The 19,990-nt window shown below is 40.2% G+C and overlaps 1 protein-coding gene across 3 annotated transcripts in view; it reads right to left on the bottom strand.

The window, feature by feature from the left end:
* Positions 1-19,990, bottom strand: part of LOC308667672 (cytoplasmic FMR1-interacting protein 1-like) — a 163,613-nt gene that overhangs the window by 105,505 nt on the left and 38,118 nt on the right. For 2 of the 3 annotated variants that reach the window (XM_081327066.1, XM_081327067.1), the window contains exons 7-12: positions 5,037-5,151; positions 4,163-4,252; positions 3,518-3,611; positions 2,199-2,445; positions 1,896-2,098; positions 67-182 (exon numbers count right to left, since the gene is read on the bottom strand). The exons of the other annotated variant lie outside the window; for it this stretch is intronic. In XM_081327066.1, the coding sequence (XP_081183192.1) occupies positions 67-182; positions 1,896-2,098; positions 2,199-2,445; positions 3,518-3,611; positions 4,163-4,252; positions 5,037-5,151 (865 nt within the window). The remainder of the gene's footprint in view (positions 1-66; positions 183-1,895; positions 2,099-2,198; positions 2,446-3,517; positions 3,612-4,162; positions 4,253-5,036; positions 5,152-19,990) is intronic. 3 annotated transcript variants of the gene reach the window in all.

Below are 19,990 nucleotides of genomic sequence, written 5' to 3'. Positions count from 1 at the left end.
ATTCTAAAGTCAATGATCTACACCCTAGAAATATCGATATATCCACAAGATGTTCACTATCATTACCTTTGAATTATAAATTCTTTAGCAGGATCAAATAAATTACCATGCACAATCCACTCATCCACTGTCTGTAGATATGGTCTTACTGTTTCAACCCACAGAGAAAACAAAAGAGAGACCTGAAATGAAATTATGAAAAGTTAAGAATAGGGAGGAGTAATAATAATACACACTAAATGACTTAGGAAACAACAGCACTAGTAGAAAATTTATCAAATATATCCAGTATTTAGAAAAGCCCATAACCTAAAGGTCTAGGGCATGGGTGTCAAACACGATCGGATTACATGACATATAGTGATGTAGCACAACGTTTTTTGCATTTGCAAAGCTGTGGGTGACACATCTGGCCCGCGGGCCGCCAGTCTGACATCCCTGGTCTAGGGGAACATGCCTTTAAGTTCAGACAAACAATGGCAGAAGAATGATGCTTATTAGCAGACATCTGATTAATCACTATGAGAAAAACAAAATGCTGAACTAAGGCTTGAACATACAAAGCATTATGTAAATTTTAAATTCATATATTCTGGAGCCCATTTTTTCCACATGATATATGATGGGAAGATATTATTCTAGCAAACTTCTAATTTAGGAAGCTACTATAAGAATGGGAGAGTAGAAAAACAGTTCTACAGCTGCTCTATATTCTGCATGGACAGAATATCACATATATAGCTTTCTCAGCTAAGCCTAAAATAATTTAGAACATCATATTAAAAAATATTTAGGTCGCTTCATCTGAGTGACTTTTCATTGTTTAAAAGAGCTATGCATCAATAATATGTTTATAACTCCCTACAAATGAATTTCCTATAAGTAAAAATGCACTTTTATATCTTCACACATAAACCATTTGTACAAATGAATTTCCTGTATGTAAAAATGCACTTTTATATCTTCACACACAAACCATTTGTACTTATAAATAAAAGAATTGAAGAAGTAGTCAAACCAATCATTCTGGAGAATCATAATAATAAACTTGATTTCAGCCAATAAGCAAAAAATATCTGTTTTTTCTGACTGGCTGGGCAGCATGGCAGGAGCCTTAATGATTATACATTCTGAATAAAAAACCAGAAGCAACTGTTTTAAGCAACAGTTACCTGGCAATAAAATGCTTATGCTATTAAAATAGTAACTGTATTATGTAATCCTTATGAGAGAAAGTTAAACTGACTCCCAAATAAATTTTTATCTCTATTCCAACTCAGCCACTTTTTGTTCCTGTGCAGCATTCTACAATTTATTACACATCCTAATTTGGGTGCTGCAATATCTGATTGAAGAAGAGTCGATTTTATTAAACTGTATTTCACACTCTCTTAACTCTACAGCTTATGAATTGTCAAAAAGAAGCTGTGAATTTGAGAACTTCAAATAATTTGGCATATAAAGTTCTAAAGCAGGAAATCTCAAGCAACTTTTTTCTTGCTGCTATGGAGAAGTCCAGCTATCATTTATATAAGTTTGTATCATTACAGTTTATAAGAGCTTGTTATTTATGTATGGTATATAGCTAAATTGTTTCCACTGAATCAACATATATTAACTCACGCAGATAGGAAATTATGTGAAAGAATACATTGATAGCTAGATTTATTAAAAAAAACGAGGGAAACACAGATGAGATATTATTACACTTGGGGCAGAGACTTAACTGAACTCATATATGCCTGATTAATAAGATGACATTAGACTAGAACAGTCTTCTATGAATCAAAAGAATTATCGACTTAACTTAAATAGAAACTATGGTTTGTTTTTCTAGTATAATTATTGAATAAATAATAATTTAGTATTTATTAAATAAGTTTTTTTATACTTACTGTCTGTTCAGAGGCTTCCCCAATATTGTCATAGTCAAGAATTGCTTTGTACAATGTATTGAGCAAATGAGATGCTCTTACAACGTTGCGAGTATCAGGTGGTACTTCAGCAACTCCAGTGCTAAAAACTTTATGAATTACTTTCAGCTGTGCTAATCGATGTGACATCTTATCTATGACTATGGAAAGGGTAACTGTAATATCTACAAAAAAGTATAGATTCGTGTTTTTATGGTCATAGATAGAAAGCTTGCACTTCAGAAGACTAAACCAAAATTTTCAGTTAAAATACAATTATTTTACCTTCATTGATTATGCATCTCTCAATTTCTGTTAGTTCCTTTTTGAAATTAATAAAATATTTATAGAGAGCTCGCACAAAAGCTTGATAGGTTCTAAAAGGGGCTTCTGCAGATTTTTTGGGAGTGGATATGGTTCCATGTATCCCACTTTCTGAGCTGTGACCCATGACATCATCAATAAACTTTTGTAACCTAAATACCACTTGCCCATAGGCAGCTATGCGCTCCAGCATTGATCTTAATGAATTCTAGAAAATAAAAGATTTTATTTTTTTATTTATCTATTGTAAAAAAACAGAAATAAGATATAGAAATTACAAAATGCAGATATTACATAGAAAAGTTTGCAGAGTAGTTCAAGTCACAAAATAAAGTACAATCTATTATATTGGGAGGAAAGAAACATGCCACCTTTATCCTTATACTAGACAACCTGTACCTGATTGGGTCATCATTAGGCAAGGACACACCCTGATCCAGGTCATTCCCAGTTTGGTCCTTCCCAGTCCTAAGCCTCAGTAAGGTAAGGAACTGCCTCCTTTTGAACTCTCCCTACCCACCTATCTCCCTCATATCAGCACTTTGGGCACATTTCTTCAAACAGCGAAATGCTCATCGTGATCCTTCTAAAACCTTCCAAGCATCATGAGAAGGCAGTGCACAATTTGGAGAGGGGTGGGCATGGCCCTCTACTGAATTTTGGAAAATCTTAGAAGCATTGCAAGAGGGCAGCGTGCAATATGGAAAATGGCATGCACAGCCTCAGGAAAAAGGTCCAGTGTGGCTGGCAGTTGCCTTAAATAAGGACAAGCCAGGTAAGCCTTGTGAGCAGCATTGAAGTCATCTGGGGTGGCAACTAGAGTTTGAAATGTGCTGCTCGGGGGGAGGTGGCCACTGTGGCACTCTTTGGCAGCAGTGGCAGCACTGGTGCTGAAGTAAAGGCCTAGAAGTAGTGAGAGCTGGCTAAGACTGCTGAAGACTGTGGGCCACCCCAGCACCAATGACATCACCACCATCAAACAGGGTAGCCAAAAGGGAAGACGTGGGGAGATAGGAAAGTGGGGGTGGTTGAAGCACATTTGCAGTTCTAAGTGCCAGCAAATTGCTAAGCACCCTAATTTTGATGACACTGCAGGGGTGCTGCAATGGTTGTGACTCTGGGGAAGTATCATTCATGTAACTTCAAGTGATCACTGAATAGACAGTAATTAAGCAAGGGTTAATCGGTATTGTCTTATTTTTTATTTGCTGGCTAAAGAATTAATATTGAATTACATTGCTATATTTGCTTATTTCATATTCACTGATCATTTCACTCACATGTGTCAAATGGGTTACTGTTATGTCATTTCTCACAGTTATCTTTCCATCATTCAGCTGAAATATAAAGAGTTTTTTTACACCTGAAAGAAGCCTGAAAAAATAAAAATGATCTCAGCACATCCCATTTTAAAATATAACAAAACATATATTCAGAAGGTAGCATTATTTATTAAATTATTTTTCAAATTTATATAGCTGTCCGTCTCACAAAACAAGTGGCTTTGGAACGGTGTCCATTACATACTGAAACTGTAAAAATCCTTGATTTTCAACAGATACTTCATACCTTATATATTTGCAAAATGGTACTATATAATAGATACAAACCCATCCGTTTTTGAAAAAAGAAATTGTAGTGTTTTTCTTATAAAAGCAACATTTTATTAGTTTTTTTTTACAGAGAAAAATTTAAAAGCAAGTAGTAATGTAGGCTATAAAAGTTATAGCATCATTTGCCTTGTGAAACTCTATTTTCCTCATTTTGATTAAGACAATTTGCTTTAGAAAAAGTATTAATATTAACACAGTAATAAAAACAAATAGTATCATAAAACCATTTTCTGAATTTTAAAATTAACTACAGATAGCATGTATTATTCAACATAAAACAAACTTCGTGCTTTTTCTTTGACAATTTCTTACCAAATTGTTTCACGAATGACTTGCGTTTCAGTGACAAGAATTCTTTCTTCTGGGACATATAATGGATCACTATTATATAAGTGCTGTTCCCTAAGAGAAAAATGTCTTTAATACTTTTAACTGATTGTATTGGTAAAGAGCATTTCATCCTCTTTTCCTATAGGACCAATAAACTTATAGAACTACATCAACAAACCACTGGTAACACTTGCAAAGACAAACTGCATTATATTCCTATTCTGAAAAACATTCATTTAAAAAATTATATTGGTCTATTAAATCAAAACTTATTTTGATAATCTTAAAGCACTTTATACCACCTAATCCAAGAATCTTGTAACCCTTCAAATCCTTTCTTATTATCTCTTAGTTGAGACTTTGAATAAGGATTTAGGTAGTCCTCAAGTTACAACCCTAATTGAGCCTGTCAATTATGGCTGTAAATCATGACAGTCATAAAGGAATAACCATGTGACCAGATTCAATTTTACAAACTTTTTCACAATTGTTAAGTGAATGATGCAGTTGTTAAGTAAAGAGTCATTAAGCAAACCCATAGTTTGCTGTTGCTGGAAGTAAATGCTGGTTTCTGGCAAAAACACTGTAAATCATAGTCACGATTGGCCAGTTGTCAAGCTCCCAAATGTGGGGGAGGGGCAGCATCAGAACTTCAAAATCAGATCATAAGTAGCTTTTGGGGAGGTCCATTGTAATTTTGAATGGTTAAGCAACTGGTCATAACTCGAGGACTACCTGTATAGTTCTACAACACATAATTGATCACAAAGTTTGTACAGGGAAACAGTAAGAAGTCAGTATAGTTCTATATGTGGATTACAGCTGTAATAATTTAAAAATGTGTTTGGCAACTCACCATATAGAAGCTAAATTGGAATGAAAATGCAAACTATGGGAGAAACGAACAACTCTACCAGTCCAATACTGAGCCACTACATGTTGTTCTAACCATGTACGTGCATCAGGTTCATCTAGAGAGAAAACAGTTATATAAAAAAGTCTTCACTATCCATCACATATAGTGTTTGAATCAACTTATTTATTACCAGAATTTTTCAAACAAATGTGGAGGCTTGTCCAAGTGAAATCCTAATCTCAAAAGCATTTTAGTGTACTGACAAAAGTATAAATTTGAAAATTCACAAGCCAGAAACAGCAACAAAAAATGAAACAAATATTCACTTTCAGTGAAATTACTTCTTGCACTTTTTTCTCAGAAAAGAACAGACATCTTTGTTTTGTTTTTTATAAGAAAACTTAGTACAAACTACCATACAATAAGATATGAGAACTTGAGTAAACAGAGTATGCCCAAGGGTACTTTGCACAGACTTTTTATTTAGTGATTTTGAGGCAAGCAACTATTTCAAAAGAGGCTTGGCCATAATTTGAGTATCTTTCCCAGAAAAGAATGTCAACTCTTTTTGGCAGAACTCTTTCCGGAAAAAGCTCTGCTCTAATCCAGCTATTACACAGAGTAATGTTATATTTTTAAAAACTATTAGAAATTTCTAAAAGGGGATTTTTTAATTAATTGCTTTTTAAAGTAATTATTAGTTTTGCTTGTTTTATTTTTTCACATATTAATAATTTTAGTTATATTTTTCAGCCCATATCAAGTCTACTGCAAGATGAAGAAGAAAGGTTAAAGACCATATAACTACCCAGTCCAGCATCTCAGCCACTGCATAACACTAGCTCTGAAAGTTTTTAATCATCTTTGTAGACTTTGTAGGTTCAAAAGCCAAGTTAAAAAAAATGTTAAATAATTATGTTTTCAGCTGTATATTGCATGGTGTCTTATTCAGAAAGCCTGTGCAGATATTAGCGTATTCTGAGGTTCTCTTATAGAAATATAAGATGTATATACTATATAGACACTTCCGGTTTTGCGCAGTAGCGCGTGGCTGCAGGATTGCAGAGCTCCGCACTCCATAGCTAGTTTCGCCCTGCCAGGGGACCCTAAATGGGTCTAAAGTCACCCTGGAGAGACTTCCGGTTTTGCGCATAGCGCAGCAGCCAAGGGATCGTGGGGCTCTGCACGCTACAGCTGATTTCTGCCTGCCAGAGGACCCTGAATGGGCCTGAAGTTGCCCCGTAGAGGCAACATAGAAGAAGGGAAGTCCTGCTGATTGCGGAGAGATGGCAGTTGGTTTGGGAAAAGCCCTTCAGAAACTGGCAGGAGAAGAGGCTAGCTTAACTTCCGAGTCTAGCCCAAGCTACAAGCAATCAAAGTCCAAAAGTACTACTTCAAGCTGATTGTAAACGTGTTTGGAACTGGGTAAGAACAGTGATTTTCTCTCTTCTATTTGAAAATTGTTTTCCTGGGAAAAAGAAAAACCCCAAGAAGCAAAAAGCCTCCAAAAGTGAGAAGGACGGGACCTTTGCCCCACCCTCCTGCAGATGGAAGCGGTGAATTAAACCTTTCAGGGGGAACAGAAATATATTGAAATGAAAAGAATATAAGATAGAAGTAACTAATTGTCTATTACTGAAAGAACTAGTGCTGACATCTAGTGGTGGATGAAAATATACAACAGCTGCTCTATTACAGGGACTGGCAAGGCCCAAGAAAAGATAAATTTGATTCTGGTGACCTTCAATGTCTTAATAACAGAGAACAGCTGTGACAAAAGAAAAAAAAACATCTTGTGCTTTCTACAAAGTGAGAATTATAAACTCTAAAAAAAAAGAATTGACCTTTCTGGATTACAAATACTAACTCATCCCAACTGTGACTCTAAAGCTGTCTGCAGAGAAAGGAAAACCCTGATTTTTGGCTATCATGGAAAATCAGAGATCTGCAAAAAGAATATACCAAGAAAAAACAAATACTTTCCAGAAGGAGATCTATGTTATGTTGCAACTAATCCAAACAACAATAATGTCAAACCACAAGGAAATTAAACATAACCTTGAAAACATAAATGAACATATCTCCAATTTAACTTTACAACATAAAAATTCACAGAAAATAAAAATAGAGAGTGAGCAGAAAAAACAGACAACTGAATACGAGACAGAGGAGAGATTTCAAGATGGAAGTTAACAATACAAGGAAGTATGACTTAACCCAGATGGAAAAAAATTTACAGGAAACTCTGGACATGGAAAAGACAAACTACACTTTAACATTACAAAATAAGTTTGAGGACAAGAAAAAAGATTTGGCAAAATGGATTTTGCCAGAAGAATTACGGGAACTTAAGAGACAAAAAATAATAAAGAAAATTAAGAAAGAAAAAAAGGAAAAGATTTTCAAACAATACAAAGGGGCGAAACATTCCTATAAAACATCTTACATGTTTTGCCTTTTGTACCTGCAACAACATTTATAAGATTATGGAAAGATTATTTAAAAATATTTAAGAGTATTTAAAAATTAAACATTTGTTTGAATATTATTAAAGAAATAGAAAGATTTTGAATATAAATGTAGATTAGTTTAAGAGGGATGAACCCTCAAGTAATGCCTTCTTTCTTTTTTCTTTTGTGTCTGGTTTTTTAACATGAGAAATATAAAAAGGTTGGGATGGTTTACATAAAAGAAATGTTTACTCTGTTTTGTCTTTTTTTTCTTATTTCTCTTTAAGATATGAGAAATGTAAAAATGTGATGGCTTGTATGGGAAAAAAGACTTAAATACTTAGGTGTAACTAATTTTGAGAAAATCTTAACCAGTAAGAATGTTTTGAATATTATGGAGAAAACAAATTTAAGTAAGAATGTAAACAGGATTTATGATGAGGCAATCAAGATAATCAATGAAAAGAAGCTTTATATTGATGTGGTTATTTGCAGAAACATGAAAAAAATGTTTATTTTTAATTGTCATTTATTTAAATGAGAACTATATTAGTTTAAGGTTGGCAAAAGAGAATATTATTGGAAGAGGAAATCAAGTAAAGCTACAGGTGAAACTCAAAAAATTAGAATATTGTGCAAAAGTTCATTTATTTCAGTAATGCAACTTAAAAGGGGAAACTAATATATGAGATAGGCTCATTACATGCAAAGCAAGATAGTTCAAGCCGTGATTTGTCATAATTGTGATGATTATGGCTTATAGCTCATGAAAACCCCAAATCCACAATCTCAGAAAATTAGAATATTGTGAAAAGGTGCAATATTCTAGGCTCAAAGTGTCCCACTCTAATCAGCTAATTAAGCCATAACCTGCAAAGGGTTCCTGAGCCTTTAAATGGTCTCTCAGTCTGGTTCAGTAGGAATCACAATCATGGGGAAGACTGCTGACCTGACAGTTGTGCAGAAAACCATCATTGACACCCTCCATAAGGAGGGAAAGCCTCAAAAGGTAATTGCAAAAGAGGTTGGATGTTCCCAATGTGCTGTATCAAAGCACATTAATAGAAAGTTATGTGGAAGGGAAAAGTGTGGAAGAAAAAGGTGCACAAGCAGCAGGGATGACCGCAGCCTGGAGAGGATTGTCAGGAAAAGGCCATTCAAAAGTGTTGGGGACTTTTACAAGGAGTGGACTGAGGCTGGAGTCAGTGCATCAAGAGCCACCACACACAGATGGATCCTGGACATGGGCTTCAAATGTCGTATTCCTCTTGTCAAGCCGCTCCTGAACAACAAACAACGTCAGAAGCATCTTACCTGGGCTAAAGAAAAACAGACCTGGTCTGTTGCTCAGTGGTCCAAAGTCCTCTTTTCTGATGAGAGCAACTTTTGCATCTCATTTGGAAACCAAGGACCCAGAGTCTGGAGGAAGAATGGAGAGGCACATACTGCAAGATGCTTGAAGTCCAGTGTGAAGTTTCCACAGTCTGTGTTGATTTGGGGAGCCATGTCATCTGCTGGTGTTGGTCCACTGTGCTTCATTAAGTCCAGGGTCAACGCAGCCGTCTACCAGGAGATTTTGGAGCACTTCATGCTTCCTTCCGCAGATGAGCTTTATGGGGATGCTGACTTCATTTTCCAGCAGGACTTGGCACCTGCCCACTGCCAAAAGCACCAAAACCTGGTTCAATGACTGTGGGATTACTGTGCTTGATTGGCCAGCAAATTCGCCTGACCTGAACGCCATAGAGAATCTATGGGGCATTGCCAAGAGAAAGATGAGACATGAGACCGAACAATGTAGAAGAGCTGAAGGCCGCTATTGAAGCATCCTGGTCTTCCATAACACCTCAGCAGTGCCACAGGCTGATAGCTTCCATGCCACGCCGCATTGAGGCAGTAATTGCTGCAAAAGGGGCCCAAACCAAGTATTGAGTACATATGCATGCTTATACTTTTCAGAGGTCCAATATTGTTCTATGTACACTCCTTGTTTTATTGATTGCATGTAATATTCTAATTTACTGAGATTGTGGATTTGGGGTTTTCATGAGCTGTAAGCCATAATCACCACAATTATGACAAATCACGGCTTGAACTATCTTGCTTTGCATGTAATGAGCCTATCTCATATATTAGTTTCCCCTTTTAAGTTGCATTACTGAAATAAATGAACTTTTGCACAATATTCTAATTTTTTGAGTTTCACCTGTATTATATGGACTATAGAATTATAGAAATTAATTGTTATTGTTTTTTAAACACTAACCTAGACAAGATGCTTACCAAATATTAAAGTGTGTTAAAAATTAATAAAACATATTTTTTTTAAAAAAAATAAAGTCGCCCTGGAGAGGCGACAAAGAAAGAGGGGTGCTCCAATGGTCGCTCCAAACAAAAGAGGGGTGGTCTGACCCCTGAAAAGAAGAATTGTTACAAAATACTGTTTTCAGTGATGCCTTGATAAATTGGAAACATATTGGATTATAAAAACCATATATAAAGATAAGAACTACATAAAACGTGGTTGTTTGGATTTTAAGACGGGCTGGTTTGATAAAGCTAATTAGAGACTATGGTACTGGTGAAAAACTACTTAAGAGGGAGGAGATAAAATGGATGCTGTATATTTATCTAAAAGTGATAGAAAACCACACCTAACATTTCCTCCTGGAGACTCCAGCTTGCAACATCAGAAATAAGATAAGATAATCTTTATTGTCATTTTTTACTGTGGGCACAACGGCACACATTAAAAATGAAATTTAGTTGCCCGCTCTCAAAGTGAAAAACATACATGACACACACCTAAAATATACTATATACAACATATGTATAGACCCACACCCCTACATATATGTAACAATAAAATATTAAATACTGTCCATCTTGAATATATAACGGAAGGAGGAAGCCTGAAAGTTAACAAGGTTAATGCTGTATGGAATGAAACTATGGCTGAATCTGGATGCTCTGCTATGGATACCATGAAGCCTCCTCCCAGAAGGTAACAAGGAAAACAGGTTGTGAAGAGGATGAGTAGTGTCCCAGATAATCTTACGGACCCTGTTCAAACAACGCTCCTGTGCTATGTCCTGGATGGGAGGGAGGGAACTGCCAATGATCTTTTCAGCCATCCTCACCACTCTCTGCACCGCCTTCCTGTCTGAAGCAGTGATGCTTCCAAACCAGACTGGTGCTGTATGACAGAATGCTCTCAATCGTCACCCTGTAGAAGGTGGTCAGGAAAGGGGAAGAAAGATGAACTTTTTTCATGCAACGCAGAAAGTGCAGGCACTGCTGTGCCTGCTTCACCAGTTTCTCACTGTTGAGCGACCAAGTCAGCCTACTCGTTAGCTGCACACCCAAGAATTTGATGCTGGTAAGCATCTCCACAGGTGAATCATTAATGCACAGAGAAGTGTGGCTGTTCCTGCCTTTTCTGAAATCGACAATGATCTCTTTGGTTTTTCCAGTATTTCAAACTAGGATGTTTTCCTTATACCAGTTCACCAACCCCTCAACCTCCTTGCAATAAGCTTCCATATTGTCATCATGAATAAGGCCCACTACTGTTGTATCATCTGCGAACTTCACAATATGGTTGGTGGCAAACCTAGCACAAAAGTCATGAGTCAACAGGGTGAACAGCAGCGAACGTAGGATGCAGCCCTGAGGAGAACCTACGCTCAAGAAAATAGTATTAGAGGTATTTGTTCCAGCTCACACATACTGGGGCCTGTTGTTAAGAAAATCAAGAATCCAGTTGCACAAAGGAGTGTTTAAGCCTAAAAGGCCCAGTTTGTCTACTAGATGCTGGGGAATGATTGTGTTAAACACCGAACTGAAGTCGACAAATAACAAATGCACATGAGTATTTCTTTCTTCTAAGTGCTTCAAGCTCAGATGGAGAACGGAAGAAATAGCATCCTCCATACAGTGATTTGGTCGGTAGGCAAACTGAACCGGGTCAAATGTTGGCGGGAGGCTAGATACTATAAAGTCCTTTATCAGTTTCTCAAAGCATTTCATAATGGTGGATGTCAGTGCAATCGGACGGCAATCATTGAGGCCTGTAATTGTGGACTTTTTTGGCACTGGCAAGATGATGGCCATCTTAAAACACGATGGGACCACTGCCTGCTGCAATGAGAGATTGAAATTTTCTGTGAGAACACAAGCCAGCTCATCTGCACACTCTCTAAGGACACATCCATGGATGTTATCTGCAGGAAAAATGACTCAAGACAAAGCAAACACATTCAAGGAGAAAATATATGCAATGCTGTGACAGATTAAAATGACAATTGTCTTAAATCATGAGATTAAAAACAACTTTGATAACATAAATGAACATATCTCTAACTTAAACTTACAATTAAATAATTGTAAAAAATGACGACAAAGAATGAACAAACCAATCAGACAACAGAATACAAACAAGAGGAAAATGACTCAAATATGGAAGCTACAAATGAAGAGAACTACAACTTAATACAAACAAAAGAAAATCTGCAAAAATTTGTTACAACAAAGGAAATAAAAAAGATGTTTTATCTTCCAGGACCTCAAAACAAACTGGTGGACAAAAAAGATTTAATAAAATGGATTAAAGAGCTGTCAGGGGAACCATCACAGCGTGGGAGATAAAAAATGAATATTCTACACAAGTTGTCTTTTTTACCCCCAACAACATCTGCAAAAATACAACCTGGCAATCTAAACCTACTGATTTGGAAAGCGACCTAGAAAAGCAAGATTAGAATTAGAGTTAAGAGATGTGATTCAACTTACCAGATGGAATAATATATGACTAAGATTTTAAAAAAATGAAGTTTGGATATAAAGAGGCCCTATAATAAGATTACTAGATGGTGTACTATATGGTTAAATACTTTTTCTGAACATGGCCAAAAGAACAGACAAAGCTTGGGCATAAAGGGGCCCTATAGTAAGAGGGATAAGATATATAAGTAGTATAATACTTTTATAATATATGAAATATAAAAATATTGAGATGGTGTATTTGAATGAAAAGTTTGGATGTTCAAAGATAATGAACTTTGAGAAAATCATGACTGATAAGAGTGGTTTGAATACTGAGGAGAAATTAAGCTTAAATAAGAATCTCGAAAACAGGACATATAACGACTTGATAAGATGACTTCTATAAATAGAATTGAAACATAAGCTGATCAGAAAAGATGTTATATGTTGATGTTATTGTTATATGTACAAATATTGGAAAAATGTTTATACTCAACTTTGTATGTGTTGAAAGTATTAAGAATTATACTTGTTTAATGAAGACAAGAGGACCCCTTCATGGATTACTGCCTTGTTGTGGAGAAGGGGCTTGTGTAATTCAATGAAGCTATGAGCTATGCCGTGCAGGGCCCAAGACAGAAAGGTCATAGCAGACAGTTCTGACAAAACGTGATCCACTGGAGAAGGAAATGGCAACCCACTCCAGTATCTTTGCCATGAAAACCCTATGGACATTACCAAAAGGCAAAAAGATATGATGCTGGACGATGAGACCCTCAAGTCGGAAGGTGTCCAATATGCTACTGGGGAAGAGCAGAGGGCTAGTACTAAAAGCACCATAAACAATGAAGCGACTGGGCCAAAGCCGAAAGGACGCTCAGCTGTGGACGTATCTGGTGGTGAAAGGAAAGTCCGATGCTGTAAAGATTTTTTCTCCATAGGAACCTGAAATGTAAGATCCATGAATCAAGGCAAGCTGGATGTGGTCAAACAAGAGATGACAAAAATGAACATCAACATCTTAGGAATCAGCGAACTAAAATGGACAGGAATGGGTGAATTTAATTCAGATCACCATCCGGTATACTACTGTGGGCAAGAATCCCTCAGAAGAAATGGAGTAGCCTTCATAGTCAACAAAAGAGTAGGAAAAGCAATACTGGAATAAAGGTAAAGGTTCCCCCGCACATGCGTGCTAGTCGTTTCCGACTCTAGGGGGCGGTGCTCATCTCCGTTTCAAAGCCGAAGAGCCAGCGCTTGTCCGAGGACGTCTCCGTGGTCATGTGGCTGGCATGACTAGATGCCAAAGGCGCACGGAACGCTGTTACCTTCCCACCGTAATGGTCCCTATTTTTCTACTTGCATTTTTTACGTGCTTTCGAACTGCTAGGTTGGCAGAAGCTGGGACGAGTAACAGGCGCTCACTCTGTTACGTGGCACTCGGGATTCGACCCGCCAAACTGCCGACCTTCTGATCGACAAGCTCAGCGTCCTAACCCACTGAGCCACCACGTCCCACAATACTGGGATACAATCCCCAAAATGACAGAATGATCTCAGTTTGAATCCAAGGCAAACCATTCAATATCACAGTAGTCCAAGTCTATGCCCCAACCACCGGTGCTGAAGAGGCTGAAATTGACCGATTCTATGAAGCCCTACAGCACCTTATAGAACTAACACCAAAAAATGATGTCCTTATCATCATGGGGGATTGGGATGCTAAAGTAGGAAGCCAAAAGATAACCGGAATAACAGGCAAGTTTGGCCTTGGAGTACAAAATGAAGCAGGGCACAGGCTGACAGAATTTTGCCAAGAGAATACGATGGTCATAGCAAACACTCTTTTCCAACAACCCAAGAGATGGCTCTACACATGGACATCGCCAGACGGTCAACACAGAAATCAGATTGACTATGTGCTCTGCAGCCAAAGATGGAGAAGCTCTACACAGAAAGTAAAAACAAGACCAGGAGCTGACTGTACTTTGAGTGTACTTTTGTCTGAGTTCCATGGTTCGAGATTAAAACCTGGTGAACATATTGGAGAACATTTAACTAAAATGAAAGGAATAAGAAAAGAACTGGGTGAAAAAGGCTATCCTATTGATGATTTTCAAATGATCAGCATTATTATTACCATATTTATCGGCGTATAACACGCACTTTTTCTTCCTGAAAATAGGGGGCAAATGATGTGTGCGTGTTATACACCGATATAATGTTAATGACCCATAGTAAATACCGCACAGCAGCGCGAATGGATGTGATCGGCGCGCATTGCAGTCCCCGGCAGCCTTCCTCTGCTACACTGGAATGTGTCATTAATATAAGCAAGTGGAATTCTTGAATGGTGCGGTGTAACGTTACATCGGCATTACAGACCTCCAGGGCAGCTTCGGAGACGGGCTGCTACAGCTTCCTCAAAGAGCGGCACCTCTGCCCGTTCACGCGGAGGTACGCGCGCACCTCTCCAAAGGTTTGGGGAGGTGCGCGCGCACTTCCGGTCGTTCGGAGAGGTGCGCGTGCACCTCTCAGAATGGGCAGGGGCGCTGCTCTTTGAGGAAGCTGCCGCGGCCCGTCTGCAAAGCTGCCGAAAGCGGCAGCTTCGGAGACGGGCCGCTACAGCTTCCTCAAAGAGCGGCACCTCTGCCCGTTCGCGCGGAGGTACGCGTGCACCTCTCCAAAGGTTTGGGGAGGTGCGCGCGCACTTCCGGTCATTCGGAGAGGTGCGCGCGCACCTCTCAGAATGGGCAGGGGCGCTGCTGTTTGAGGAAGCTGCCGCGGCCCATCTGCAAAGCTGCCGAAAGCGGCAGCTTCGGAGACGGGCCACTACAGCTTCCTCAAAGAGCGGCACCTCTGCCCGTTCGCGCGGAGGTACGCGCGCACCTCTCCAAAGGTTTGGGGAGGTGCGCGCGCACTTCCGGTCGTTCGGAGAGGTGCGCGCGCACCTCTCAGAATGGGCAGGGGCGCTGCTGTTTGAGGAAGCTGCCGCGGCCCATCTGCAAAGCTGCCGAAAGCGGCAGCTTCGGAGACGGGCCACTACAGCTTCCTCAAAGAGCGGCACCTCTGCCCGTTCGCGCGGAGGTACGCGCGCACCTCTCCAAAGGTTTGGGGAAGTGCGCGCGCACTTCCGGTCGTTCGGAGAGGTGCGCGCGCACCTCTCAGAATGGGCAGGGGCGCTGTTCTTTGAGGAAGCTGCCGCGGCCCGTCTGCAAAGCTGCCGAAAGCGGCAGCTTCGGAGACGGGCCGCTACAGCTTCCTCAAAGAGTGGCACCTCTGCCCGTTCGCGCGGAGGTACGCGCGCACCTCTCCAAAGGTTTGAGGAGGTGCGCGCACACCTCCGCCCATTCGGGGAGGTGCGCGCGCACCTCTCCAAACGGGCGGTGCCACTCTGCATTTGGAGAGGTGCGCGCGCACCACTGCCCGTTCAAAGAGGTGCGCGCGCACTGGGCGGCTGGGAGCTGCAGGAGACGGCTCAAAGAGCCGCATGCGGCTCCGGAGCCGCGGGTTGCCGACCCGTGCACTAGTGTGAACCACCATGCGATCCGATTCTGCTGCGGATAAAAAAAAAGGGTCATGTGCGTGTTTAGTGCTGATGCGGTGCAAATTCAGCCATACAAACTGTATGGCTGACAGTTGCACCGCACATGAGATCGCATGTATGGTAATTTTAGGAGCAGTGCGCTCCGAATTACATGCGATCTCTGTACTCGCACTAATGTGAACCGGCACTTAAGGGGACCAGAATGGCAAAAGAAATCTGCCTGGGGGGGGGGGGAGAGAGTAAAGAAACACTACCTGAGAGGGGGATGGGAGCTAAGAGACACACAGGACCCCATCCCTGTCATTTTACCCCACTCCCCCTTTCAGGCGATGGGCGTGTTTGGATTGAGCCCGCCAGGAAGCCGACACTGCACCCTGTCAATCATAGGTAGCGTGTGTATGTGAAGCTGACTTTTGGGAAATGCCTCACTACCTATGATTGGCTTCCTGGGGGGCTCAATCTGAATACGTCCGAGCCCATCCTTAATTTTACCATACCATACAAACACATGCTAACACAGCCATCCTACAACACACATACCGTATATAGCAAGAGTAACCGTAAATTTACAGACCCCTGATACTACCTTATTCTTTTTTAATTTAAACTTAGGTAAATGTATACCACTGCAGTGTGACTCATCCTGACATTCCGACGCTGAACTCTGCACTATCATACGTGCATTCATTACGGTACTTACGGTATTTCCGTACTACGGTATCCCTATCCCTAATGGAATCAAAGCAAAAGCGTGCAGCATATACAGCCGCTTTCAAGTTAAAGGTTGTGGAATATGCCAAGCAACATGGAAATAGGGCTGCAGCAAGGCATTTTGGAGAGCCACCAACAGAATGCACAATACGAGAGTGGCGAAAAATGGAAGAAAAACTCAAGACATTATCAAAAACAAAATGCAATTTTCGCAGCGGTATTGCTAAATGGCCAACATTAGAAGAACGGGTGAAGGAATTTGTTCTTAATCATAGAAAAGCGGGCATTGCATTATCAACAAAAATGATCATCATTCAAGCAGTGAAAATCAGCAAAGAGTTGCAAATACAAGATTTCAAAGGGTGCCAAAGATTTATGAAGAGGCATGAGCTTCGGATGCGAACAAGAACCAGGATTGCCCAGCGTATGCCAGAAGATTATGAAGAGAAGATAATAAATTTTCATAAATTTATTATCAAACAAAGGAAGAGACAAAATTTTGAAATTGGTCAAATCGGCAACATGGACGAAGTACCACTCACTTTTGATGTTCCTTCAAATAAAACTGTTGAAGCAAAAGGTGCCAAGACAGTAACAATTAAAACTTCAGGGCATGAAAAAAACCGTTATACTGTGGTCCTTGCTGTCACTGCAGACGGAAACAAGCTACCACCATTGGTCATTTTTAAAAGGAAAACTTTTCCTAAGGAGAAGATTCCAAGTGGCATACAGGTGCATGTTCATCCCAAAGGTTGGATGGATGAAGAAGGCATGAGGCTTTGGATTAGAAATGTGTGGGAGAAGCGCCCAGGTGCATTGTTAAAGAAGCCATCTTTGTTAGTACTGGACTCATTCAGATCTCATCTTACAGAACCAACAAAGAAAGAATTTCAAATGTGCAAAACAGAAGTAGCAGTCATTCCAGGAGGACTTACATCACAATTGCAGCCATTGGATGTTTCCATTAATAAGCCCTTCAAAGCCTTCATGCATGAAGAATGGAATAAATACATGTGTGATGAAAGCCAACATGAAAGTACAAGTTCTGGGAGAATGAAAAGACCTGGCATTTCAAAAGTGTGTCAGTGGATAAAGACTTCGTGGGACGCAGTTAAGGAAGATATTATCATCAAATGTTTTAAGAAATGTGGCATAAGCAATTCTTTGGATGGTGAAGAAGACGAGCTGATTTATGAAGACAGTAGCAGTGAAAGCAGCAGTGTTCAGTTCGAAGATATTGAAGATAGCAGTGAAGATGAAGAGTTTCTTGGTTTCCCAGATAGCAGCGATTTCTGAGTAAACTTTTGTAAAAACATATGAGATCCAAGTTTCTTTGTTAAAACAGTTGCTTTTACTGTCATTTTACGTTATTTACCTTATAAGTGTTAATAATATTAATAAAAAAAAAGTTCTGAGCTACCCTTAAAGTTATTTATTTGAAATTTAAGTTTTTTTCCTGAAATTTCCTTTTTAAAATGAGGTGCGTGTTATACGCTGATAAATACGGTAACTCACTGAATTATGAATGGAAAGATGCTATTACAAAAATTAATCAAGTGCCCATTACTCAATGCACAGTGGATCATGTATGCAGAACTTTAACTGAAGAAGTGGCACTTATGCAAGCCGCGCCACATTTAAGAGGACCACCTGCATCAAGAGCTCCAGCGAGGTGTCCTTTCCGTGGAAGAGCCTATGGAAGAGCCTACGTTCCAAGAATGCCAAGATGCTACGTCTGCAATCGTGTGGGACATGTTACCCGGGATTGTCCCCAACGATTTCCAGCGCCCCCCACGTACCAGCCTAGAGGACCAGAGTCCAGAGGGAGCATAGGTAGAGGCGGACGACAAGGTCGTCGTGGTCCCAGGCGTGATCCGCAAACTCCACTTGCCACATTAGCTTTAACTAACGATCCACAATCTCAACCAGAGTACGACAGACAACTACTTTGGACTTTAGACAGTGGAGCAGCATTACATGTTACTTATAGAAAGGAGCTTTATACAGAAATGCACGAGCCTGAACCTGAACTTGGTAAACTTTACTCTCTTTCAAATCTTCCTGTTCAGGTTATGGGAAAAGGAACTGTTTATATTGAAGAGCTCGATGCATTTATTCCTGACGTTTATTATGTACCATCAGCAAATAGTTTGCTTAGTCAGAGCCACTTGTCTAGAGCAGTGTTTTTCAACCACTGTTCCACGGCACACTAGTGTGCCGCGAGATGTTGCCTGGTGTGCTGTGGGAAAAATTGAAAAGTAATTATAAAATACTTTCTTTGTGTTTATTTGATTCCTATTCAAGAGAATTACTTTATATATAGTCAATATAGGCACAGAGTTAAATTTTTTAACATTTTCTAATGGTGGAGTGCCTCGTGATTTTTTTCATGAAACAAGTGTGCCTTTGCCCAAAAAAGGTTGAAAAACACTGGTCTAGAGTATTAAAATTTCAGGTCCACCATCTTGAAAACGCAAGCTATTTAGTTAAAGACGGAGATATTATTGCTGAAACCATGTTGATTGGTGGTGTTTATTACATAAAGCCAAAGTTTAAGCCTCAAGAGCAGGCAAATATACAAGATCGAAAAGAGGAGAGTGCAGGCTCAGTGAGAGATGTCCCAGAGAGATTCTGTTGCTACTCCAAAAGCTCCTAAAACCAAAAAAAAAAAAGACACAGATTGCTCACAGCAAGCCTGTGGTTTTTAATAAAAATGTTAACGTTGAGAATTCACTAATTGGTAAACCTTTGCATTACAGATGTACCGTATTTTCCGGCGTATAAGACGACTTTTTAACCTATGAAAATCACCTCAAAAGTTGGGGGGTCGTCTTATACGCCCAGTCGTCTTATACGCCGGAAAATCAGCAGCTGGCAGGAGCCAGCAGGGCAGTCCTGCGCACGCGCGCACTCCCCAGCTGCTCCTTAACAGCTGGGGAGTGCGCGTGCGTGCAGGACTGCCCTGCCGGCTCCTGCCAGACGCTCTTCCCTCTTGAGGCAGCATCACTCCCCGGCTCCTAAGGAGTCCTCGGGGATGCTGCCTCAAGAGGGAAGAGCGTCGGGTCCTGCCGGCTCCCGCCCGACGCGTCACTGCCTGCAGTTTCGAGCCTGAGCTCCACCGTCCAAATGAATCTCATGCAACGTCCCAACAGGCCCTCCGCTTTCATTTCCACTTCGGATAAACAAATTAAAGGGAGATTGTTCGTACGACTCTCGGTTCCAGGACAGCGATGGAAGTAGAGGCAGTGATCAATTTCCTGTGTCCGATGGACAAATCAGGACCCAGTGACACCCAAAGAGGTGGCGCCTTCCTTTTCTTCCGTTGCGAGCTGCTCCAGGGATTCCACAGGTGGCTGCGCGTTCTGGTTAGGGAGGGCAGCTCCTCCTCGGCTTTGGAGACGAGGTGGATCGGGTGGAGGGGGGAAGGGGAAGGGATGCTTTCGTCTTATTTTCTATCTCTCGCTCACCTCCTAGCCATGATT

Source organism: Vipera berus (genome assembly GCF_964194415.1).
Source record: "Vipera berus genome assembly, chromosome: 4".
Classification (NCBI taxonomy): Eukaryota; Metazoa; Chordata; class Lepidosauria; order Squamata; family Viperidae; genus Vipera; species Vipera berus.
This window is presented reverse-complemented; position numbering and strand designations above follow the sequence as displayed.